The 26,588-nt window shown below is 41.2% G+C and overlaps 1 protein-coding gene across 1 annotated transcript in view; it reads right to left on the bottom strand.

The window, feature by feature from the left end:
* CACNA1D (calcium voltage-gated channel subunit alpha1 D) overlaps positions 1–26,588 on the bottom strand; it is a 354,295-nt gene that overhangs the window by 175,143 nt on the left and 152,564 nt on the right. Inside the window, exons 5-8 of the mRNA XM_075006076.1 lie at positions 24,898–25,040; positions 22,673–22,825; positions 21,156–21,352; positions 976–1,079 (exon numbers count right to left, since the gene is read on the bottom strand). Coding sequence (XP_074862177.1) covers positions 976–1,079; positions 21,156–21,352; positions 22,673–22,825; positions 24,898–25,040 — 597 coding nt within the window. The remainder of the gene's footprint in view (positions 1–975; positions 1,080–21,155; positions 21,353–22,672; positions 22,826–24,897; positions 25,041–26,588) is intronic.

Below are 26,588 nucleotides of genomic sequence, written 5' to 3'. Positions count from 1 at the left end.
GAGACATAGTGAAGAAAGCTATGCACACAATCGAGGGCTGGTGACACCACAAACTAGCTTTTTCTCATAAGGCTTAGTCCTGCTCTCTTGGAAATTAAAATGATTTGTCCATTGACTTGAATGACAGTACAATCTGACCCACAGTTCCCAAGAAGCCATTGTTCCAAACCTCACTATCTCCAGATTTGAAGAAGTGGGTCTGCCTCATGAAAGTTCATCACCTAATAAATTACTGTGTTAGTCTTCAAAGTGCTATATGACTGCTTTTTTGTTTTGTTAGCTAACGTGGAGTTGATTCTACATACAAAAGACAAAAAAATGGATATAAATTTATCACTGAATAGTATGTTACATGGAAAGCTGAGTATAGCTAAATGTATAAGGTCAGTCCTGCAGGGTGCTGATTCCTGCAATGCTCCTTTAGGTCAACAGGAACTAATAGTACCCAGCATTATAGTACAAGAGGTGGAATAGAACACTTCATACAATAGGGCACTTAATAATCCAAACATAACCTCGGTATATAGTAAAGAAGTTGGTGCACCTGTTAAATATATTTGCAATATATAACTGGTAGTTATAAAGAGGGCTCTTTTTAGTTTATACATTTAAACAAAAATACAAATAAGGCTTTTAGAAGGGCACAATGGTTCTTACCTAGCAGAAAAATGTTTGTACAGGTGTCATCCATCTCTCATTGTGTGCAAAATACTGCCTCTGACTACTGGAAGTAATTTTACAATGAGGTAATTAATGCCTCATTTAATGAACAGTTTTTAGCAAGCACTGTAAACACACATGATGTTGCAGATAGATACAGGCACAAGGATCACACAGTTCAGTCAAAAGAGCAAACGTTGGTAGGATGACATAAGATTTGAGACATGCAAAAAGCCATCACAGAAAAGCTTGAATAAATGCATAGGCCACCTTACAATTTGCAGCAGAATATACAACGTTAACTCAACTGCTTACCCACTAAGTACACCAAGAACCAGGTTAAGTACGAAAAATGAGCCAAGGATGATAAGACTAACAAAATAGATCCATGGCCATTCACATCCTATTGCATCATTTACCTGTAAAATGTAAGGGAATAAGTTATGATTCAGCCATTCAATAAAGAGCAGAGCCCTTCTAGCAGCTGCCAGATCACATAGGTGTTCTTTGTTCCAAAATAAACCTTCCTGTTTAGTATCTGTCATCTCCAGCACGTAGTTACACATCAGCCTCTATTTTTTCTATTGTATATTTTTAGGAAAAGAACACTTGGATCCTCTTTTGAATTTTAAAAATATCCATTATATCTCTCAGGTATTTATTTTAATTAATTTTTAAGACAAGTGAACTCATATTTAACTTCTTTACTTACCCAAATAAGTTTGCAGATGTTACATTCTGTGACAGAAGGCATGTTGTCAAACATTACTTTTAAATGAAAGATGCTTACAGTTTTTTAAAGAAACAGTCTAGCCTCAAGTGAAGTCTATGGGCTGGTAACATTTTAATTTTTTTTAAGCAACCTATGTTTTTGCCTGTACATTTTTTTCAGGGACTATGTCTTAGTTATGCCAAAATGGTTTTGCTTTAAATTTACAGCACAACTGCAGGTAGAGAGGAAGCTCTATGTAAACCCCGTCAACACTACCTATAATCTCACCTGTATAGTACAACCTGTGTGTTCATAGCAACTGAATTCAGGGCTCTGCTTTCACGATGAAAAAGGTGTGTGCTTACCCGCTCAATACACCAAGAACAAGATTTAGTACGAAAAATGACCCAAAGATGACGAGACTGACAAAATACACCCATGGCAATTCAAATCCCATAGCATCATTCATCTGTAAGAAATAAGATGATCTTATAGAAGCAGTTTCCTATAGTATGTAATAAGGAAGAATTAGAGAAAAAGAAAAGAGAGCTTTATAATGCAGAGAGACATTATTCTATGGATTTTCCTTAACATTCATTGGAGGAGACCAGTAAGAGGAAGAGTAAGGCAGTGGTTACAGTCACTTCATATTCCCAGCACATGCACTGATGTAAGATATTTGGGATGTTTTTTCATTTTTAATAACATATTTCTTCCCTATAGTTATTTGTTTAAAAAAAAACTGTACACCATAAAGTAAAACAGATACCTTCAAATAATATAAATAGCCAATTATTTTTCTGTAAGAATTATTTTAAAAAATTCTTTATCGTAAATATATGATTGGGTGAAGTAAGATATGCTTAATCAATTTGTTAAGAAATATAGTGGGAACATATTAGCGTCAATAAAACATTTTATGTCTATATAACATTTAAGACAATTTAGATGCAAACTGGAAACATTCCAGAAAGGTATACTAAATCAAATTATACAGACCTAAAGTTTATATACACATGTTAAAAAGTCTTGTTGTGGTTGCTTTACAAGACTAAGATTAAATTAACTGTTCATTCTCTATTTTTGAGAACCTCGCCACATCCACCTTAAAGACAGAATCAAAAAACTTATCCACTGAAATGCAAAATGTCATAATTAAAAGGAAAAAGAAAATATTCAGGTGCAATTACCAAGACATTTCTCATATGCCTTTTCTGACAATATTCTATGAGAGGAAAATGGGTAAAATTGTTCTGGCTTTTCTTTCTAAATTGTCAAGCTCACGTGTAATCTTTTTGGGCTTAATCCTGCAGTCCTTTTCTGGGAAAAATGCAAATGACTAAAATGAGAATTTTTGAAGGACTACAGGGTTCGGCACTTTATCATGAAACAAATATTAGTAAACCTTTTCTCCCTTCTTTAAAATTGTGAGGGAGAGACAGAACATGAAGTAGCATGTAAGGACATGTAACTTCAACTCAAAGTCCTGTTAAAGGATTTGATTCCTGTCCTTAACATCTCCATTGTAAGTGATCTGAGTCTCTTTTAAACAGAGCAGCAAAATCTTATTAATTTTTATTTCTTATTTTATTTTCTCAGTGTCTTTTTAAATGTTTTATTACAAAGCCTCCATTTCCAAAGGGTAAAATATGCCCTACATGTGGGCTATGTCTACACTAGCCAAAAACTTTGAAATGGCCATGCAAATGGCCATTTCAAAGTTTACTAATGAAGTGCTGAAATACATATTCAGAGCCTCATTAGCATGCGGGCGGCCGTGGCACTTCAAAATTGACACGGCTCGCCGCTGCGCGGTTCATCCAGACGGGGCTCCTTTTCGAAAGGACCCCAGCTACTTCGAATCCCCTTATTCCTATGAGCAGATGGGAATAAGGGGACTTCAAAGTAAGCGGGGTCCTTTCAAAAAGGAGCCCCATCTGGACAAGCTGTGCGGCGGCAAGACGCATCAATTTTGAAGTGCCGTGGCCGCCCGCATGCTAATGAGGTGCTGAATATGTATTTCAGCACTTCATTAGTAAACTTCGAAATGCATGGCCATTTCGAAGTTTGAAGCTAGTGTAGACACGGCCGTGGTCAGTTAAACCCACACTTAAATCTGTGAAGAATCAGGGCCTTGGACAGTTCTCATTATTATTCAGTTAGCTGTAATGCAGTAATTTATATCAACTTTTGTTTCACTTAACAAAATGCCTGATTCAGTTTACTTCTAATATGACTAAAAAGAAAAGAGGTATATAGGTTTTATATGCTTTTAACCAATCTACTCCAGGTCATTTTCTATTAAAATAATTTATGTAACAGAACAAAAGAGATTTTTAAATAAGTGAAAGGTTTTACATGACTCCACAGAAAAATTAAATACCAGGAAATTTTTTAAGCAGCACTGGGGGCTTTATTTTAGGGTTGTTTTGATTTGGTTTTCTTTTTTATTGAGGGAAGGTTGTCACTGCATTGCAACATATTGTTGCTAAATTAAATCCATCCCTAATAACCCTAACTAAATAGCAAGGACCAAGTCTTCCTCTGTATCTGAAAATTCACAGAAAGGAAAAAATTTAAGACTCCTCCTCCAATCTCTAACTTTCTGTGGAGATTCAGAGGGGTTGGTCCCCTTCTCTTTCCCTTCTATGCCCTCACTCTAGGTTCTGTCACCCACAAACACAAATTCAACTACTATCTCTACACAGACGACTAACAGATGTACTTCTCTGCTCCAGATTGTCTCTTTCTGACCAAATTAAAATCTCCATCTGTCTCTTCCAATCCATATTTGCAACTGTGGATGGGGGGTTACAGACTTGCCTCTGCAGAAGTGGGGGGATGGTGGCCAGAGCCCAAGGCCCTTTTAAATCACCAGGCCCTGGGGCAAATACGCCTTTACCCTCCCCATCAGTGAATCTGCTTGCACCATATTGCTTCTCTGCATACCTTCACTGACTCTTCCTCCTTTGTCCCCTCAAACATAATCTGCTTGTATTTACTTTCAAGACCCTTCACATTCAACCCCTCCCTACCTATCATATCTTTCATTTGACTTCTAGAAAGGCCCATGGTACCAGAGGGAAAAGGTCAGTTTCACCCAGTGCCTATGACAACTTTTTGCTGGTGTAAACCATCTGAGAAGACCCCAAAGGACACTTACAGCCTCCCTTGTGAGATACTTGAGTGTGGGAAGCTCATGGTGATCATTGCAAGCGAACATGATGCTTATTGCTTAGCAAGGGCATGTGCCCAGAGCAGTCAGCAGTTGTGTTGATTTAGCCCTATATACCACCACACCATCCCCTCAAAGTGGCTTTACCCACTTCCTTGCAGTTACCCAGAAGGGGGACTAAGTTTGAAATAGCCTCTCTGTCATAACAGCCATGCCAGCCATTGTGATTTACACCCCATGATGGTTGCTTTGTTAAATCTTGCCCTCATGGTTTTTTTAACCATATGCACTAGTTTCTATCATAAAACCCATATAGGGGAAAAAATCACTTTATATTGGAGTGATGCAATTTTAAGACCCTACACTATGGTACCACCTAGTGCTAAAATCACTGCCATGAGAAAGTTTGGAATAGCAGCTAGTCAGTGGTATATATCATTTGTTAGGCTTGGTGGGTGTTGAAATACTCTTCCTATTTTGATGGGCTGGTACATTTTTGGTGTTGATACAAGTCTGAATTCAGCACATCTTGGACCTCCACCCAGTACAAAAAGCCATGTAATTTACAGTCTCCTTTAAAGACATGCCCCTCATCCAGTAATGCTAATTGAGTACTGTTCCCTGTAAGTTCACAAGCAAGCTAAGATATCACTCAGGCTGGTCCAGATGACATGGACTAGAATTCTTGACTAATTCTATCAGACACAACTTCGGAATGTTAGATCCTCTCTACCATTGTATATGGTCAAGAAATTTGAATTTATCAGTCCAGGGGTAGAGATTACAAGAGGAGGCCACAAATGGTCTGTTGTATATTCCCAAAGCCCTATTTTGTGCTTTTTCCTCGTTTCACCTTGGCCGTGTCTACACACCTTCTCCCTTTCAGAGGGAGTACGTAAATTCACAGGATTGAAATATCCCACGCCTCATTTACATATTCCTGAAAGATGCGGCCTTTGAAGTGGGGTCATTTTGAAAGTGAAGGTGCTGTGCAGACGCCAGCACTTCAAAAGGAAATCCTGACTTCAAAATTGGGAATATGAATTTCAAAGTCAGGGTTTCCTTTTGAAGTGCCAGCACCTACACAGGTCTTACACGTTTGAAATGACCCCAGTTCAAAGGCCACATCTTGTAGGAATATGTAAATGAGAAGCAGGATATTTAAATCCCTACTACATCTGCAATTTCGATCCCACAGCTATACACACCCCCTCTGAAAAGGAGGGGGGAGCGTAGACACAGGCTTTGTGTCACTCAAAGTAAGCAAGTAAAATTAGATCATCCCAAAGAACACAGCTGCTGTGAAATACAGAGCAAAATAGGAGTATTCAGGAACTATCCATACCTTTTATCCATTGAAAATTGAATTCCCTCTATTGTATGTTTCAGCAGTTGGAATGGATTCTAGAGCTAGTACGCATATCAGGGTTTTAAATGTGCGTATGGCCTTTCTATTTAAAATAATCTTTGTCTTCTGCAAATTTCTATAACCCAGGGACTCAAAGAGAACATATTAGAAAATGAAAGGTCCAATCTCCACATGAGCATAAGGAGTGCAGACTTGCTTTTCTGTCTCATCCTCTTGCTCCCAGATTCCTAAAAATGCAAGACTTAACCTGCTTCCTCTCCTAATTATTTTTACCAACTATTTCCTCAGGCACTTATTCAAACTCCATTCAAACCATTTTCATTCCCTTTTTATTACACTGTATATTAATTACAGTAATGTTTCAAGGGGAATATGTGAGCTAGAAACTCTTTCCATTCCGGGACAGCTTAATTAGAGAAAAACAACTGGCACCATGTCTCTCTTCAAACTTTATTCCAAAATTGAAGACAGACGTCTATAGGTCAAAAGAGGCAACCCAAATGTGATTTTGTCCATAATCCCAAGCACAAACTGAGGTATGGCTTTGTTATCAGCCAGAGAGAGAAAATCTCCCTTCCTAGAAACAAGAATATTCATACATCAAAAGCATTATTTATAGTCTTTCACCTAAAGTACAGAGCTAATCCTTGCTCAAGCCAAAGATTCAACTGTGAGACAGATCAGGAGTTGAATTTAAGAATCAAAGATCAAAAGGCCTAAATCCTCCTTTGAATGCCGTTATATGACAGATCTGTAATATGTCCTTTTTCAGACCAAAAAGCTCTGCACTTTGCCACAACCGGATTGTAAAGATTCCATATGGATCACCAAGGCTGTGTCTACACTTGCCCCAACTTTGAAGGGGACATGCTAATCAGGGTGATGGGAGATTACTAACGAAGTGCTACGGTGAATACGCAGCACTTCATTAGGATATTTCTCCCTCATGGCAACTTTGCAGCATGCTTATAGCCATGGGCACTTCTAAGAGTCTGCACTACTTCGAAGTCCCTTTACTCCTCAAAATTTTGAGCTTACACTTGGCTTTCTCTTACACTAAGAAGTGAACTGGAGCAGGGGTGTCCAACCTTTTTGCATCAGGGGTCACACGGCAATTTTTTATATGTTCTGGGGGCTTAATTGTAATCATTCAAAACACAAAAATGCAGCACAATTTGATATTTTATTACTCTAAGGTCATTCAACATCCTCAGCAGATACAATGTTGCTTCTTCACTGCTATGATACCTGATTAAATTGCTTCATTTTGTTTTTGCTGTGTATGTTGATATTTGGGCTGTTCTTTTGTTTTGTTTTGTTTTTTTTGTTTTGTTTTGTTTTTTGTCTGACAATTTTTTAGAGAAAATTTTCATAGGTTTGATGCACAAAAATATTATTGTTTGGTGTTCCACTGTCTCAAAAGTTTAAGAAATACTGTCCTAGAACATTTTTAGGTCCTATCATCCATTGGTTTGGTGCTGTACAAACATATGTAAACCCAGATCCTGCCCAGCTCCAGCCTGTCTAGCTAACATTGCTCCTTCACTTACCCCCAGATAGTACTATTATGTATCGCTTGCACTGCAGGTGCAACAAAGGACCCCCGACAGGTGATCCAGACTAAAGGAACAGCTTCCAAAGCTGACAACATTAAGTGTCTTGACTAGCTGCTAAGCCCAACTGTGCTCCCTGGGGTCCCTATACAGCCTTGCATAGCAGAGGTGCACAGCAGGCAACAAAACTGATGACAGGGAAGAAACTTCTGCGCTGGCCATGAGCATTATGTCGGTTGGGGGCAAAGTCACCACACTCCCTTGTCCTACCTGCAAACTGCATGGCTCTCTGCGCAGGAGACCCAAGAGGGGAGCAAGGGTCTGGGCTGGGCCATGCCAGGGTTGGCTCACCTGGGTGGGAGAGACACCCTGGTGGGCTGAGAATAATACAGCAGAACAGTACGGGGCACTTCCCATAGTCTGAGCTGTGCCACATGCAGCAGTTGCACAAACCCAACCGGGCTGTGCCGTGCATACACACCCCGGGGGGGGGGGCGGATGGATGAGCGCTTCCCTGAGCTGCCCCCCTCAGGAGCAATGCACCCCCTGGCAACACAACAGCTCCCCACCTTCTAGCCCACCCGCGCAGCTTCCTCGCTCGGCTGCAGTGCCAGCTGGAGCGTACGCTATCGGAGCTGGCACACTGCAGCCCCCCATGCAGCTGCTCCTCACTCACCAGGCACAGCTTCATGCTGTACTGCAGGGGTTGAGGCTGCTGCAGAGTAGCCATGCTCTCAGTGGCTGCTGCTCCCACAGCTCTTTCTGGAATGATGAGGCAGCTCCACAGGCTGCATGAAAAGGCTCCACCGGATTCTGGCCCGTGGGCCACATGTTGGACACCCCTGAACGGGAGAGTGCTGCCTCATGTGCGGAGTGCTCCTAAGAGGGCATCTCAAATGAGGTCAGCCTGTACTACTAAAGTGTCCTTCGCCAGTACCCCCTTCTTTGGTTTCTATGTGTTAAAAGTGGGTTAATACCACTCAATAGCTGTGTCTACACGTGCACGCTACTTCGAAGTAGCGGCACTAACTTCGAAATAGCGCCCGTCGCGGCTACATGCGTCGGGCGTTATTTCGAAGTTAACTTCGACGTTAGGTGGTGAGACGTCGAAGTCGCTAACCTCATGAGGGGATCGGAATAGTGCCCTACTTCGACGTTCAATGTTGAAGTAGGGACCGTGTAGATGATCCGCGTCCCGCAACGTCGAAATTGCCGGGTCCTCCATGGCGGCCATCAGCTGGGGGGTTGAGAGATGCTCTCTCTCCAGCCCCTGCGGGGCTCTATGGTCACCGTGGGCAGCAGCCCTTAGCCCAGGGCTTCTGGCTGCTGCTGCCGCAGCTGGGGATCCATGCTGCATGCACAGGGTCTGCAACCAGTTGTCGGCTCTGTGGATCTTGTGTTGTTTAGTGCAACTGTGTCTGGAAGGGGCCCTTTAAGGGAGTGGCTTGCTGTTGAGTCCGCCCTGTGACCCTGTCTGCAGCTGTGCCTGGCACCCTTATTTCGATATGTGCTACTTTGGCGTGTAGACGTACCCTCGCAGCGCCTATTTCGATGTGGTGCCGCGCAACGTCGAAGTTGAACATCGACGTTGCCAGCCCTGGAGGACGTGTAGACGTTATTCATCGAAATAGCCTATTTCGATGTTGCTACATTGAAATAAGCTATTTCGATGTTGGCTTCACATGTAGACGTAGCCAATGTGTTTTTCATCTGACGAAGTGCATGTTGCCCAGTTTATTTCACACATGAAACTTGTAAAGTATATGCAAAGATTTGGTCTACATATAATTAGTAAAGTGAATAAGAAAGTAGTGTGAAAAATAGGTCCATCTAACTGTACTCAATAATACAGGGTTAAAATACAGAGATCAACAATAGCAACTATGATACTAAAAATACCTTTTGAAATAATCTTTGATGACAGCAAATTCTGCTGTTGGTTGTCCTGGGTTTTTTTTTTCTCTAGTGTTTTCTGAAAGACTTGGACTTAAATATTGTATAATGATCTTCATTATTTGGATTGAAAAGAGTGTATATCTGATACCTTAATTTACATAGATACTGTACATGAAATGAAAGTACCACATGCAAGTCTAAATTCTTTCCAAAAAGATGTGCTATCACTCTACAATATTTGGGTTACTTAAGAAAGACAGTTCAAATTTCTGATCAGCCTCTCATTTGTTTCTTCCAATAAAGGTTTTGGAGCAAGGTGTAGTAACTTTATTGCAGGACCTCTTAGCAGATATGTGGAGTCTGATTTATTTCTAATCTAGTTTCCATCCATTTTATTTAAACTTTTTGGGGGCAGTATGCTCTTTTGAGTATTTACAGTGATCTCTGACAAGGAAATAGTTCTGATGCAGTGTCAATAGTCGGTTAAACCTGAGATGTCAGAAATCGTGTCAGAGTAAATCATCTTCAATTCCTGGGAATGCGTATACTCCTGTAAGTAGCTTAAAATCATCTCTCTCCATGTGGCCTCTGTGTGTTGCACTGTTCATTTGAAACTGCTGCATCAAATCACAATCCCCCAGAGCTATATATATATTCTAGATTTTTTTAATATTTATATTCTCCCATTTTGCAGTACTATTTGCAGGCCTGCGTTTATCATATGTATGGTGATCTCTCCTCCTCTCTCTCTTCCTGAAGTTTCTAATGAGGTGGTAGAGCAATCTATTTCTAGCCTCTTTGCAATCTAAGGTTGAGTGCTTTTTAGATCTAAAGTTTTTTAAAAAGGGTTTTAATTAGTCCAGATCGGCATCTGAAATCTTCGATGGTACTCTCAGATTACAGTAGGTTCTACTTATTAAAACTCAGGAATAAAACCCTGACATGCTATCTCTGTCTCTTAAATTTAATTTATGAAGCATGTTAATACTGTCATCCAAAATTCCAACCAGTCTACATGCAGCCAGAGATCTTGAGCTAGATTTCTTGCTGCCTAAGGCTCTGTCCATATTACGAAATAAAGTTGAATTTATTAAAGTCGACTTTGTAACACTGGGTTTTATAAAGCTGAACTTGAGTTTCTGCACCTCCCCACAAAGTCGACTTGGTGCATCCTCACAAAGTGGCCAAAGTTCAACTTTTGCAGCAGTGCATTGTGGGAACACCCAGCTGAGTGTGCTATGTCAACAGGTCACTCAACTAGCGTTCATCTGGTGAATGAACCTTTCATTTTAACGAATAGGCGTTATTCTATCAAGTATCCATCAGCTAATTCTCTTTTTCTCTTTAGATATGACTTTTACCTAATCAGCCAACTAGCACATCGGGGAACAGTCAATCCCATCTACTACAACATTGTTTATGATAACAGTGGATTAAAACCAGACCACATGCTGAAAAGTAGAGAGGTAATCACAAGGTGAAGCACCCAAATGAGCAGTGGGAGCACCCACCTGACTGTATCATGTACCCATGATTCCCAAGTGGAACAAACAGGCTCCATGTTACTAGGAAAAGAGCTGTGGGAGCACCCAGCTGTGTCATGTCAACAAATTGCTCAACTAATCGCAGGGGAAAGAAACACGGTGACTTTTAAAAATAACCTTGGGAGCGCCCAGCTGATTGTGCCATGTACCCATGATGCCCATGCAACTTGGGAAAGACTTTTTATAATTCCCAAGCAAAGCAGGAAAGAAGGGAAAGGAGGGAATCCCTGGGGAAAGAAAAACAGTGACTTTGAGAAATAAGTGAGCACCCCGTTGACTGTGCCATGTCAACAGGTCACTCAGCTACAGTTCCCCCTAATGAAAATACAGGAAGCAGGCCACTGCAGAGACTATGGTTCCCCGAAGCCACATGCTTTGGGAAGGGAGAGTACTGGAGACCCCCAACAAAACTCAGCTGGCAGGAACCTGTTGACATGGTTCGGTCAGTGGGTTTCTAAGGCAGGTGGGGGGGCAGCCCAGAAAATTCACGCTGTACTCCTGGAGCCAGCCCTTTCCCACCTGCCTGTAACCTGTTGGCATTTTTCTATCAGTTGTGTCCCTAGGTGGGGGGGCCAGCCCTGAAAATAGGTGCTGCCAGGGGCTGGTCCCCAACAAAACTTCAGCTGGCAGGGGTAAGCAGTGGAACCAGTTTACATGATGTGGTCAGTGGGCTTCTTAGTCAGGGGGCTAGCCCCGAAAATAGGTGCTGCCAGAGAACCCATACCCCTGGCCAGACAGCTCCCAAAAATATTTGCCACTGGGTGAGCCAGCCCCCTGGGGCTTGGAGCCCCCCAGCAAATGTGAAGCTCAGAAGCCTTCAGCCTGTGCGACCAGGAAATGCAAAATTGGGAATATGAATTTCAAAGTCAGGGTTTCCTTTTGAAGTGCCAGCACCCTGGGCATATTTCAGTGAGAGAAGTTAAGACCAGGAAATGCTGCTGTCTGGAAGCATGGTCTGCACTGTACACGTAGTGCAGTGGGTCAGGGGTTAGCTACATGCCTCATGGCGCCAGTGGGGGTGGTGAGGCTGCATCATACAAGTGTGAAGCGCAGAAAATATGTTTCTCAGCCTCTCCTGCTAAACCCTGTGCCTTCACTCTGCGCAGGGCAGGACATGCTGCTGTCTTGCAAGCATGACTGCCACTTGGTGTGGTGGGGTGGGGGCTGGCCTGCTAGCCACATGGCACATGGGGGAGGGCTAGCCACGTGGTGCAGTGGGGGCCTAGATCACCAACCAGATGGCATGTGGGCTGGGGGGTCTGCTCCATACTAATGTGAAGTGCAGAAAAGAAGTTTCTGAGCCTCTCCTGCTACATCCTGTGCAGGGAAGAAGCCTTCACCCAGTGCAGGGCAGGACACGCTGCTGTCTGATGTGCTGCTGTCTGACCCCATAACCAAGTTGCCATGTGGCAGGGTGGGCAGGGGCTAGCCCACCAGCTGAAAACAGATCTTGCCTCTCCTGATGGCTCCATGCTGGGGCTCTCTTTCATGGCTAGATGTGATTGCCATGCTGCTCATAAAATAATGAAGTCAAATTGCCAGCGTTCCTGAACACTGGAGAGCAGGAGAGGTGAAAGCAGACAGAACGTACACATTCTGGGCATTGTGGGATACCTCTGGAGGCCAATCAAATCAATTTAAAGAAATGATGTTTTCACACTAGCATTAATTCGACCTTTTAAATTCGAATTTGGCATTACAACTCATTGGATGGTCAATGCAAGAATGTCGAACTCAGTGCCTGTTAAAATTGACCTAATGCTATTCACCAGGAAGACAGTCACTTTGTAAAATCAAGCTAACTGCCTTAAAACTGATTTTATTCTGTCGGGCTGGGAGTACCATATGCACCGCACAGTCCACCCTTTCGGGAGAAGAGTCTTGTTTCACTTGAGCAGTTCCCTTGGATGACCCAGGAGTGGTGTTCACCGACACTAAGGGAGCAAGTAGAAAGCAATGAAAGGAGAAATAAGGGGATTCTGTAGGTTGTCCTATCAAAAAATCTGGCATTGGCTGGGGAATATTTCTTGTCTAGAGCCCATACTTATTCAAAAAACTTAGAAGATTCTCATATGTGCTTTGGTCTTTCTCAAACTGCAAGCTGCAGTTCATTGTTGACTAGTATTTGTTTGGGTTCTGTAATGTATTTCCACAGAGTCAAGAAGCTAAATTCTTAATAACAACTCTTGTCTTACTTTATCTCTCCAGCTCTGGATTCTGTCTACTGGTTTCTGACTTATCGATATACGGATGTCGAAGTTTTAATAACTGATTGTTTACAAAACTTTACACTTTTCACTAAGATCTCCCTTACATTTCCAGCTGAGATTCCTACTCAGTCTTGGTAATACTTCAGTTGTGGGCTGCATCATTTTGTCCATTGACCAGTGGTGTACTTTGTACTTAACCTGTGCTTTTTTTTTTGTTTGTTTGTTTGTCAGTATTTTTTGTTTTGTTTTGTGAATTAGATCTACAAAATGTCTGGCTGCCTGTAAGACAAAGAGACAGACTTACTTCTTTTTTTGTTCTTTCAACTAATTTACAAACAATATTATTATATTTTGGTTAGCTGCTCTCTGTGAGGCATGCACTAAGAACAATATATGAAATGAAATGATTATTTGATTATCTGCTTGGTTACCTGAACATTCGAATTCTCTTTGAGATATTAACTGTCTCTTGGATCTAGCTGTATTTAAGCAGGAGTTACAGCCATTCTCTAAAATTTCCTTTCTATTATTAAAAGAATTAATGATTGTATTATATTTTTCTATGCACACCAAAGATTTCCTCATGTTTATAAAATGCTAATAAGGACATGATGGATTTTCTTTTCTGTTATGAGAGTAAACTTAGAGGTGTTGATACTGTTTGGAAGTTTTGTAAATAAACAATATTAGGCTTTATAACCCATAGATATATGTGTTACTCACTGTAACACTAATGAGAGGAACATGTTCATAGGGGATGTCCTACAAGTTCATATACCCCCTAAAGTTTCACTGTATGCAGACAATGTTACGGAAATGATCACTTCAGATAGAAAATTCTGGGATGTACAATGGAGTTAGTGCAGCAGATAAAGTTTAATATTTGAGACAGTTAACAGGTTATCGAGTGTACACTTGTTTTGGTATATTTTGTGAAAAGTACAGCTCTTCCAACTGGGGTGATGTTTCTTTCTAATATTGGAATATATGTTACTTTCACAGAACTGGTATCAAGTTATATAGTTTTAAAATGTTAATGCATTAAATAAAAGATCACTGGGACACAGGCAGACCACATCTCTACCTACTCAGTAAAAATGGCTTAAAAATACCTCAGATTACATGGGCATATTTCAGTGAGAGAAGTTAAGACTCCTAACATGCATCCCTGAGTACGTCTGCTTTACAAGGGTCCCTAATCACTCTGCTAATCCAGTCTCTCAATGTTGCTATCAAATTACTCTATGTAGCTGAGGGTTGTTTCACAGTATGGTCCCTGACAATCGAGTATAGTGACTCCAGTATAGCAATTCAAGTTAACAGTTGCAATGAAAACAAACCTTAGAATGTAAAATTGTTATGAGATCAATAGTATCAATGGAAAATTATGGCTTTTTAATCACTTATATTGTATGTGCCCCTGGACAGCAAATTAATCTGCTGAAAGCAAATTTCAATATTTAATGTATCATTGCTTTATAAATTACGTATTAGCCATAAATGTCATATAAGCCTACATCGTTGTATGTGATCTTTTAGGACATAAAAACAATGTTCATAGAACTGGAAGGAATCCTGAGAGGCCATTGAGTTCAATCCCCTGCATTCAGAGCAAGACCACCACGTAGCTCACACCTGACAGATCTAACCTTCTGTTAAAATCTTCTAAGATGGAGATTCTACAATGTCCCAAGGCAATTTATTCCAGTGCTTAACCACCCTGACAGGAAGGTTTTCAGAGTGTCCACCTTAAAGCTCCTTTGTTGCAATTTAAGCACATTCCTTCTTTTCCTACTCTCAGAGGTTAAGGTGAATGTTGTTTTTCCTCTCCTCATTGTAATAGCATATAGAGCAATATTCAATTGTAAGTCTGCATTTGCAAAATTGAGGTCTGTATTTCTTAACTCATGAGCACTCGCTAAAGCAAAGAGGAGACATGACACATAAGGGGGAACGCTCAAATTTAGAATAGACTGAAAGCATTAAAAGCCTTTGCGTACGACACCCACCACCCTGGCTGACAAAAAGACCTCCAGAGCAGAAAATGTAAGTTTCTGCAGACTGAACTAAAATGTAAGTCTCCACAGATGTCACAGATTCACATTCACGGGGTTACATGTGTTTGCACAACTTGGAACTGGAGAAATATGCAGGCATGGGCAGACGCACACACACACATACACACACACAAAATAATCAACTCTGGAGGTGTACAAGAGAATATTAATATTCAACTTTCGAGTTCACGGCTGTTAGCCAGGTGATAGCGGGCAGTATTCGTGAATATTTTTGGAAGTTGTCACTTTCTGCTGCCAGTAGAAATATGAGATCATACAAACAGCCTTACAGGGTCAGACCAATGGCCAATTTAGGTCTCTAGGGCTGTGGCCACACTTGGCCAAAATTTCGAAAGGGCCATGGTAATGGCCAAATCGGAGAATACTAACGAGGCGCTGAAATGAATATAATTGCTCAGTAATTGAACGAAGCTGATAAGAATAAGGGGGTTTTGATGTTTGCAGGGTCCTTTTGAAAAGGGCCCCATGTAGCTGAGCCACACACGATTGAAATGCAGCATCCTAATGAGGTGCTGAACATCCACTTCAGCGCCTCATTAGTATTCTCCAATTTGGCCACTAGCATGGCCCTTTTGAAATTTTGGCCAAGTGTGGCCACAGCCTGGTGGTATTCCAACAGTAACCAACACCAGATGATTCAGAGGGAATGAACAGAGGAAGGCAATTATTGAGCAACCCGTCCTATTCTCCAGTCCCAGCTTCTGGCAGTCAGAAGTTTAGGGACACCTGAATCATGGAATTTCCTCTCTAACTTACCTGTCTTCCAGGAACTTATCAAATTCTTTCTCAATGTCCTCCTTCCTTCTTGGATTCTACCCCTGCTCCCCAGAGGGGGTGGGAGTCTCACCAAGTGGTTAGAGCAGAGGGAGGGGGATTGGGAGCCAGGACTCTTAGGTTCTATCCCTCCCCACCTCTCAGGTTCTATTCCTCAAAGTAGGGGGGTTGGGAGTGTAGCCTAGTGGTTAAAGCAGAGGGGCTGGGAGCCTGGAGTCCCAGGCACTATCTCCACTCCCAGAACGGGAGAGAAAGTCTAGTGGTACGAGTGGAGGGAGGCTGGGAGCCAGGACCCTTGGGTTCTATCACCCCACCCCCACCCAAGGACGGGGGTGAGAGTGTAGCCTAGTGGTTCCAACAGCAGGTTGGGAGGCAGGAGTCCCAGGTTTTAGTTCCCTCCCAACCTCCCTCCTTCCCTGTTCTGGGACTAGTCCGGGAGCACTGCCAATGCTCTGTGCTCATGATCCACTGCTTGGTAGTAGAAGCACTGGGCAGCAGCCCTGGTAGCTATGGTGCATCACAGGCATAAAGTTAAAGCAAAGCAGGGTGGCTGACTCAGGGGAGGGGGACAAGGTGATAGTTGGGGGTGCTTGGTCCTGGAGGAGGGGTAGAGGTAGTGTTACAGCAGGCAGGGGTTGGGTTATATACAGTGGGCATGCCATAAAATTAAAATGAGTGCTGAAATGTGCCGCAAAGGCTATGTCTACACTAACCAAAAACTTCAAAATGGCCATCTGCTCATCGGAATAAGGGGACTTGGAAGTAGCTGGGGTCCTTTCGAAAAGGAGCCACGTGGCAGTGAGCCGCATCAATTTCAAAGTGCCATGGCCACCTGCATGCTAATGAGGCGCTGAATATGTATTTCAGCGCTTCATTAGTAAACTTCAAAATGGCCATTTTGAAGTTTTTGGCTAGTGTAGACACGGCCAAAGTGATAAAGGTTGCTGAGCACTGATCTAAGGGGCATGAGGTAAAAAGTTTGGGAACAAGTGGCTTTCAGAATCCCCACTACAAAAAGTCTTCCAGAACCACTGGACACCACGTTTGATAATATCCATCTGGGCACAACACATTGCACATATTCCCTCCAAGCCAACTTACACTTCCCACAAGGTAACACTACAGAGGCAGTTTTACTGCTCTCAAAATGGATAAATGAAAACCAAGAATGTGCACAGATTTTAACAGTGGTGTTTGCTTTTCTATCTGATGCAGCCTTTTTAAAACCTCTGCTAACTATAACAGGATGTATTTCGGCTTCTGGATTACTAAAATACCATTAGGAAATTTGTTCTTGTGTTATTTTGCCCCATCAATAGCTCCCTAAAACTATAAAAAGCCCACAAAACCATAAACACAAGTTAAAATACAGAAATGATGAGGTTTCTTTGGGTTCTGGGAACAACCCTATTCAAAGGCAATATCTACATTTCCTCGACTACACAAGATTTTTACACTTTTATTCATTATTACGAAAACTTTCTCACTTAACAGCAACTAGCAAATGAACCTGCACAGCTTCATCAACAGGCAAAATCAAACTGAAAGAAGTGACATTCTTCCATCCTCAAAGGATGCTAGCTTGGCAGTCAAAATTGTATTGGGTCTACAGAGAAAGAGAGTTCCAAGAAACAATATTGTTTAACTGGCGTCATCAAAACAAAGTCAGAGCAAAATATCTGGAATATTTTACAAGGTGAGCATGCTTCTTTGTGTTTCTGATCAATAACCTCAGTGTCTTTTGCAAGGAAATGAAAATTGGTATCAATGCAACTGCAAATATCTTCCGTGTGGAAAAGTTATATACTCACATAGCAAGTTTTTCTGAGTGAATTTTCAACTTGGCTTGCTACTGCCTCTCTGGCCATGTCTACACTAGCCCCCTCCTTTCAGAAGGGGCATGGTGAGGAGGGATTTTGGCAGATGCTAATGAGGCACTCCATGAATATGCAGCACCTCATTAGCAAAATGGTGGCTGCATGTAATTCCAAAGTGCTGCTTTCGGAATGCATGCCGCCCATGTAGACAAGAGCCTTTTGAAAGGATCCCGATTTTGAAAGCTACTTCTTCCCATTTGGTTTTAGGGAAAAGGGGCTTTTGAAGTCCAGGGGTCCTTTCAAAAGGCCCTCATCCACATGGGTGGCGTGTGTTAGAAACTGACACTTTCGAATCGCACATGGCCACCATTATGCTAATGAGGTGCTGCATATTCATGGTAGTGGCTCATTAGCATCTGCCAAAGGAGGGGGCTCATGTAGATGCGGCCTTCAAGTTTTATGATGGAGGCTTTGCCTTTCTAATGGGGAGGCTTATTTTATTTTTGTGTGCATCTGATGAGCCAAAGGGGTGATTAATTATTCAGGGAAGAAAAGTTGTCAGCTAAATTTATTTATTTTATTCAGTATGAATTATGTATTTTAAAATGTGTTATATATCCAACAGTTTTCAGGATTAATGATCTTTGTGTATATTGAAAAAATAACAAATAATAGATTCATAACTAGAAAAAGGTAGGTATGCTCTTGCTTCTAAAAATTAAAACAGCATGCGTTCCCTATTGCATCTCTTCTCTGCCATCCTTTCACTGATATGGAGCATGTAAATGGTTGAGGAGCAGGGGTTTCACCATAAATATGGGTGACATGAACACATGCACAAACTGTATGTTCACAAAGTCTCCTGAGACAATCAGGAAATGATGAGCAAACAAGTAAACAAGGGAGACAGTGAAAAAGAGGAAGAGAACAAGTGTATGTTCTGATTGTTAAAAGAAATAAGCATCAAATTATAGAAATTGAAAAAATATACCTTATGTGAGTAACACTTATGTCACTAGTGTCTGATCTGGACCCAAGCCTGCATTTTAAGTGAGCTGGTAAGTGCAGAATTGGGCTGTCTTTCAGAGCTCTAACAGTATTTTCTAGTAAGCAAAGTTCAATATTTTGCCAAGTTTGTAGTTTCAAATCTTACAGATTGTTGATCTGCCACTTCAATTATTTGGTAATTGTGATTTCATCTTAAGAAATGTCTCTGTGTAGCTAGGCATCTCAATATCACGTTGGAATAAATGCCAGGGCTACACATCTTGATGTGATGTTCCATTTTTAGCTACAATATGCTTCATCTTGATTTGCAACAAATAACTTCAGGCTACGTAAGTACCCATACCCTTAACTACATTAGCACAATACTCTTAAAACTGCATTAATTATTTCAAAGAAAATGTTGATATTAGCAATTAATCCTCCTTTCTGAGATTCATGATAAAGCAATCTAAATTGTAGGTTACTGTGAGCAAAAGATTCAGAGACTCACTTCTAAGTTGCAATTCCAGCAAAAGAGAGTTCAAATTTGTTAATGCACCTCCCCCACTTTAACATCATTTTGTTCAGAATTTCTTAAGTTCACTGTTTTGTCTTGTTTCATCAGTCCTTTAAAATCTAATTTTTTTCTTACAATTACTAACATCCAGATTTTGTAAACACGTCTTACTGAACACAGTGATTACTGTGAATAGTCCTATTGACTTTAAGGAGGAAGTTTCCTCTTGAGGTTAATGCAGTAGATTAGAATTCTGCCAAAGACTTCCTGTATGACCTTAGGGAAGTCACTTAGGGTCAGAATTTTAGCTGTGCTGAGGGGCCTAAATACACAGATAATTCCCATTGACTGTAATGGGATTTAGGATCTTCTGCAAATCCCATTAGCTGTACATTTGCATATTTAGATGTTTAAATCCCTTCGTTCTCTATCTGTAAAATACGGATAAAAATATCTCCTATCTCCTTCTGATTGTCCATTTGCTTCTGACAAATGCCCCTGTGTAGTGCTGGAGACAGTGGGACACTAACCATAGCTGGGGTCTCTAGCCGTGTCTACACATGCACGCTACTTCGAAGTAGCGGCACTAACTTCGAAATAGCGCCCATCACGGCTACACGTGTTGGGCGCTATTTCGATGTTAACATCGACGTTAGGCGGTGAGACTTCGAAGCCACTAACCCCATGAGGGGATGGGAATAGCGCCCTACTTCGAAGTTGAACATCGAAGTAGGGCACGTGTAGACGATCCGCATCCCGCAACATCGAAATAGCGGGGTCCGCCATGGTGGCCATCAGCTGAGGGGTTGAGAGATGCTCTCTCTCCAGCCCCTGCGGGGCTCTATGGTCACCATGTGCAGCAGCCCTTAGCCCAGGGCTTCTGGCTGCTGCTGCGGCAGCTGGGGATCCATGCTGCATGCACAGGGTCTGCAACCAGTTATCGGCTCTGTGGACCTTGTGTTGTTTAGTGCAACTGTGTCTGGGAGGGGCCCTTTAAGGGAGCAGCTTGTTGTTGAGTCCGCCCTGTGACCCTGTCTGCAGCTGTTCCTGGCACCCTTATTTCGATGTGTGCTACTTTGGCGTGTAGACGTTCCCTCGCAGCGCCTATTTCGATGTGGTGCTGCGCAATGTCAATGTTGAACGTCGACGTTGCCAGCCCTGGAGGACGTGTAGACGTTATTCATCGAAATAGCCTATTTCGATGTCGCTACATCGAAATAAGCTACTTCGATGTAGGCTTCACGTGTAGACGTAGCTTCTGGGTGCTATTATAATGCCAAAAATAAGTACTGTGCTTGATAATACATAACTGTTTTCAGGACTGATTCCTATTCAGTAGTGATATCTTCTGACATATATTTTTGCTGTTTCTATGGTGATATACTTGGGCCTAAGCCTGTATTGAAGCGTGGCAGTCAACGTTTGGTATGGTTGAAAAAATGGCTTGTAGTCCCTAAGGCAAATCAAGACATCTGAGAGTGTGCTTGGATCTAATTTACTATGAAGATGCAAAAAGAGAGCTTTTAAACAAAATCTGAAAAGGCCTACTTAAAAACTATAGGCTTGCATAAAGAATGCTAGTACAAGGGACATAAGCATAAGATTAAGTGTATCCAAACGGAATAGGCTTAAAAAAATCAGCAGTGCAGAAATCTGCTTCTGAAAGGGCTTTTAGCCTGAGGGATCCAGTGAGATACTGTGATGGGAAGAAGAGTGCAGCTGTGCTCCTCTACAGCAGAACTATCTTGCCAAGATTTCTTGTTCACAGTGTTATTAAACATGGTAGGTTTCTCATCTGCATAATGAAGCTTATTTAACAGTAAGCAAAGTTCAGAAATTTCTATTTCTTGCTATGTGACTTACCCAGTATAACACATCAGTCCATCCTTCCATGGTTATACACTGGAACACAGTTAACATTGCAAAGGCAAAATTGTCAAAATTGGTTATGCCTCCATTTGGTCCAACCCATCCACTCCTACATTCGGTGCCATTCATGGCACACTGACGTCCATTCCCTGAGAATGCACAAGGTGCTGGATCATCTTCAGCTAATATATCTAAAATTGATGAAAAATATTTCAGAATTCTGCATTCTTTAGGTTTTTGTGAATAACTTGCTCGTGAGGAGAAATGGCAAGATGGATGGACTAGAGACAGCACTCCAAGCATCACTTGGAAAGATTCTTCATTCAAGGCTTGACCCTGAAAGGTGCTAGGAGTCTAATGGAGAGCACTCATCATCTCTCAGGATCGCACATCTTATATGTATAAAAAATGCCATACACAAAAATTACCAGAGATAATACTTCACATGAAATACCAATTAAGATGAGTACGTAATATGTTCACTGGACTAATTTCTATTGGTTAAGGTGATAAGTTTCACACACACACTCATGCTCTTCTTCATATGTGGAAAAAGTAATCGGAGTGTCACAGAAAACCAGAAAGCAGCACAGATTATTAATCTTAACATTCTGTCCCACTTTATATGTAGTTGTGACAGATTACTTTCTCCATACCTAAAGAACAGCTTTGTGCAGGTCAAAAGCTTGTCTCTTGCACCAGAAGAAGTTGGTCCATTAAGAGATATTATCTCACCCACCTTATTGCTCTTACCTCTTGGAGCCAGCATGGCTACAACAGTGCAAATGAAATGAAGCACTTTGACAGCTTTAGGTAACATAATGAATCTTTGTATTACTGAAGTTTATCAAACACTACTCTTTCATCTTTTTCCATCCCATAGCAACATTTTATCTCCTCTCAGCAGGTACACAGCTATAGATGAGAGCCTCCATACAGTCTATTCTATTCCAGACTCACTGGTGGAAATATGCCCTATTTACACAACTTCATTTCTCTTTTGATAATCTTTCTTTCCTCTGAAGACTTCCCATACCAAAGTGGTTTCACTGAATGATTTAAACCCTCCTCCAAATGTAGGAAGATAGGACTCCTCTATTACTTGTCTCAGTGCTTGGTCCTATAATCATGCTGCCCAAAGTGCTGAAGCAGAGAGACAGCCAGCTTTTTGCCACAGGAGTGTACATATGCTCCATGATACGACTAGCGCTTCACTAGCCTGGGGTTTAAAGTCCAATTAATGTGTTTCCCACTGTAGGCTGTAATTCCATTATTGGGCTGACCTTTTGGATATATTTTCTGAAAACAAGATCTGTTGATAGCAAGTATCAGGGCTCTGTTCTCTAGTTAGCTATTTAAAATGTAACATGCTTTTCCCAAAAATCTCCATGGAAAATTAAGATTTACAATTGCTTTAACATTTAGGGTCTTATCGCACTCCACTGAAGTACTATTGAGTTGAAAGGGAGTGGCTTTAGTCCCTGGTGTAAATTAACGGCTTTGTTACTTACCTGAATCAACAAGATAACATGATTTGTGCATTTTTCCAATAAAAAGTTCCAATCCTATAATAGCATAGATTATGATTACAAACAATACCAAAAGGGCAATATGGAGCAAGGGAACCATGGCTTTTATAATGGAGTTCAGGACAACTTGTAAACCTAAGGGGGAAAAAAGCACACACAAAGATAGTGAGCCAGACTTTTTATGGCATTAACTTTTCCTGATTGTGAATTTTTCTGCAATTAGCACATAATTAGAAACATTTAGAACTGTAGCATGCCAGCAATTTAAATACAGTAAAACCCCAACATATGCACACTCAAGTTGCACAAATCTTGGGTTAATGTGACTGAGTGGTGGGGAGCTGGCACCTGGTTCCAGACTGCTTGCCGCTCAGGGGAGCCAGGGAAGTGAACAGTGCAGCAGACACTGACAGGAGCAGGGAAACCCACTCCTGTCAGGGGGGCAAGAGTCAGGCTGCCACCACTGACAGGAATGGTTTCTTGGCTGCCTGCCACTCACAGGAGACTGTGCTGGTCAGTTTCCTGGCTCCTGTGAGTTATGCAAAATTTTACTTATGCGGGGTTGCACAAGAACACAAGCTCCAAGTAAGTCAGGGGTCTACTGTAATGTAGTGATCTATGGTTTCCTCTGGGGAAAAACAAACAAACCAGTGTTCCCTTTAAGTCCAGTAGACTAGTAGGATGTCCAGAGCTAGTTTTTTTGTTTCTATTGGAGATGCACATTTGCGCATGACTTGGTGCACATAACAAATTTATTCCTCACATGGATGGAAAAAAATCCACACATGGTTGGAAAAGATTAAAGGAAACTTTGCACACCACAATATTCCCACATCATCTTAGCCATAATTCTCAAGCTGTTCACTTTTACCAGCAAGTGGCCAAGCACAAATATTTTAAAGGTTTGTATTCTGTTCCAAAATTCTAAAATGAACGTCGTCTGTGTTCAGCTAAGTGAATGTAATAAAAGTAGAGCTTGAAAAGCAAGCAACAAGAACCCATACTCCTTAGATGGGAAGAATTCATGCTGGTAGCTGGGATTTTATATCACCTGAAGAATCTTAAAAAACCCTACCCTCAGGTTGTCATTTTGCAAGTAGCTCAGGGCAGGCAGGTGAAGGGGGATCCATTTGCACAGAGCTCATTGCAGGTCTCCAGAAGGTCTACAGTGCTGTTAAAGAGCACTGCACCTATACAGTGAACATCTTTAAAACTGATACCCCAAAAATACTTTAAAATACTTGCACATGTTAATTTACCTTTTGCATAGATTTTATAGTTTTTATTTTCCCTAAATGTATATTGATCAAATTCTGCTCTGATACCACTTCAAGCCACAAGGGATTAAGGACTAGCCCAATACCAATGAAGGCAGAATATGGGTCCTTTGTATTTAAACAAAATCTTTCTCCATCACAGCAAACCCTTCCTCTGGCCCCATTCTGCTTGATTCTCCTATGAAGTTATTTTAATAAACCTGAATCATCACAACCATTTCCATGGCAACAGATTATGATGTAATAAACACACCATAGTTATTTTACCGCTGGATCAAATGTGAAAACTGGGTTGTGAAACAGAAAAGCTCAGTCTATTCCAAACATCAATAATTAGTTACGAATGTAAAGGAAACAGGATAATTAGAAAACTCAACTGTCTTTTTTTAAATAATTTCTCTATTTTTCATATTTCCTAGTTTTGAAAATTGCTCTTCTATTTACTGCGGATTAAGCAGCAATAAACCCCATTCATATCAACAAGAACTGTTTGTGTGCAGAGAGGCCAGAAAATATGTTGCTTGCTCCAGCATACACTTATCTTCATTCAGGTAAGGATATTAGAACAAACTGCATAATATGTTTCCCAGGATTTTTATATAAAATAATATGGGGTATTTTCTGGGGCATTTTGTTTTGATATGCAATTTATTTCATATGAAACTTCTAAAGTTAAATGTATTCTTCTGTCTGTTTCGTGAACTGTGTAAGACGATCAAACACTGAATGAGTTCACAATCCCTTATTCTACTTCAGATAGGGTATTATACATCTTGAAACGCATTGTATCTACATCACCACATAATGAAAGTCAACTTTATCCTGTCACTTTTATTCTACTCTCTAGAGCAAGAAGGTTAAATAATCTGAAAATATAACACAGTAGAATGTTTCTTTTATTCACTCCAATACAATTAAAAAATAGCTTACTGGGCACTCCTGATACAAGCCGGAGAGGTCGTAACACACGGAAGGCTCTTAGGGCTTTGACATCAAAGCCACCTGGTTTACCACCTGAGTGGCCACCTCCTTCTGTTTCTTTGGTTAATTGTTCCAAAATTACACTAAACAGTCTGCCAAATAGAAAGAAAAAGGTCATCACCACCATCCATTCACCAAGCAATCAAGTATTAGGAAATTTCTTCAGCTGACGATAGTTCTGTTCAGATGTCCAAAGTAGACATATACTTGAGTATTAAATCATGACAGAAGAGTTACAAAGTGCTTCTAATCCTCAAGGAAAGGGATGATCACACAGAATCCACTGAATTAACATTAGGCTAGTATATAGCCTCTGCCAGTTTTACACAGATGAAGCTACTGTATCACTGCTTTTTGGTCAAACATTGCTGAATGCAAAGTTTGAAAAAATAAGTATTTTCTTTAGAAGAGTAGAGCCAACAGCCTCACTGGGTCCTTAGGCAAGGCAGGGGGTAAGGGTCCTGCTCCAGGCACCCCCAAGGTGTCAAACCTCAGGTGGAAAGGGCAGGGCTGGGGCTAGGCAGCCCCATTCTGCTGCAGTAGGGGCAGCCTGGAGCTGTGAGCCCTTTTGTATCACCAGGTCCTGAGGCAACTGTGGCCCCACTCTCTCCCCACCATCAGCAGGCCCATTTAGCATATTCAAGAAATAATGACAAGAAACTACCAGTTTTAAATTTTGTAGATTATATGAACTCCATACCAATGACACTACAGTTCAACATTCTAAATGTAATCAGCAAAAAAGCAAAAACAAAAATTAAAAAAAACAACTTTCTTTACAGTCAGACCTTTCATAAAGCATTTCATAACTGGCAGAAACCTGTGACTAAGATACTATTAGCATGGAAATTCAGTAATCATAACAATTAAAACTGAAGCAACTGGTGAAGGTCAGAGCTGGTATTAAGTTTGGTTTCATTTCGCATGCTATATTTCTATTGGGACTGTGAAAACATCCATGTTTTGTGAGATTTCAGTTCTGAGCCATGCAAGCCACAGTGCACATCATATAGCATTTTTTCATATGGAACTATCGCTCAATGCTTAATCAGAACTCCATTTTATTCCACTGAAACATTTATCTCAGCAAAAATTATGATAAACTTGTCCTGTGCCTTGGGTTTGTAAAATACACCTGAAAGTGGGCATATTTTCTCTGCTTTTGAGTTTTGTCAGGAAAGTTTTCATGGCTACAGCTATAAACCATCTACAATTGCACTGCTGATGAGAAACAAATGTTATGGTTAGTAGCTTGTCAGAGCTAGAGTACTGGAGGCTTCCCCTGAAATCCCACAAATACCCAACTTTAGTCACTCACTCCCCTTCCCTAGGAGTTCTCAGATCTTGGGGTCATGATCTGACTCACTAAATTTACACAAATACAGAGATCCACATATTTTAAGAGATGACAGAATGCAGACATTTAACAGTTTATGTTCTGATTCAGCAGGGTAATTATATATGCGCCTAAAGAAAACCATCATCCAGCATAGTCTGTCAAGATCTCAAATGGAACCGCAAGGATAACGCAGAAGAGGAAGACCTCAGACAACGTGGAGAAGATCTACTGAGATTGAAGGACAACAACTGGCATCAGCTAGAACTTTTGTCCCAAGACAGAGTGAAGTGGGGGAGACTTG

The sequence above is a fragment of the Carettochelys insculpta genome, chromosome 11 (assembly GCF_033958435.1).
Source record: "Carettochelys insculpta isolate YL-2023 chromosome 11, ASM3395843v1, whole genome shotgun sequence".
Lineage (NCBI taxonomy): Eukaryota > Metazoa > Chordata > Testudines > Carettochelyidae > Carettochelys > Carettochelys insculpta.
Note: the sequence above shows the minus strand (reverse complement) of the source record. Positions and strands in the feature narration are given on the sequence as shown.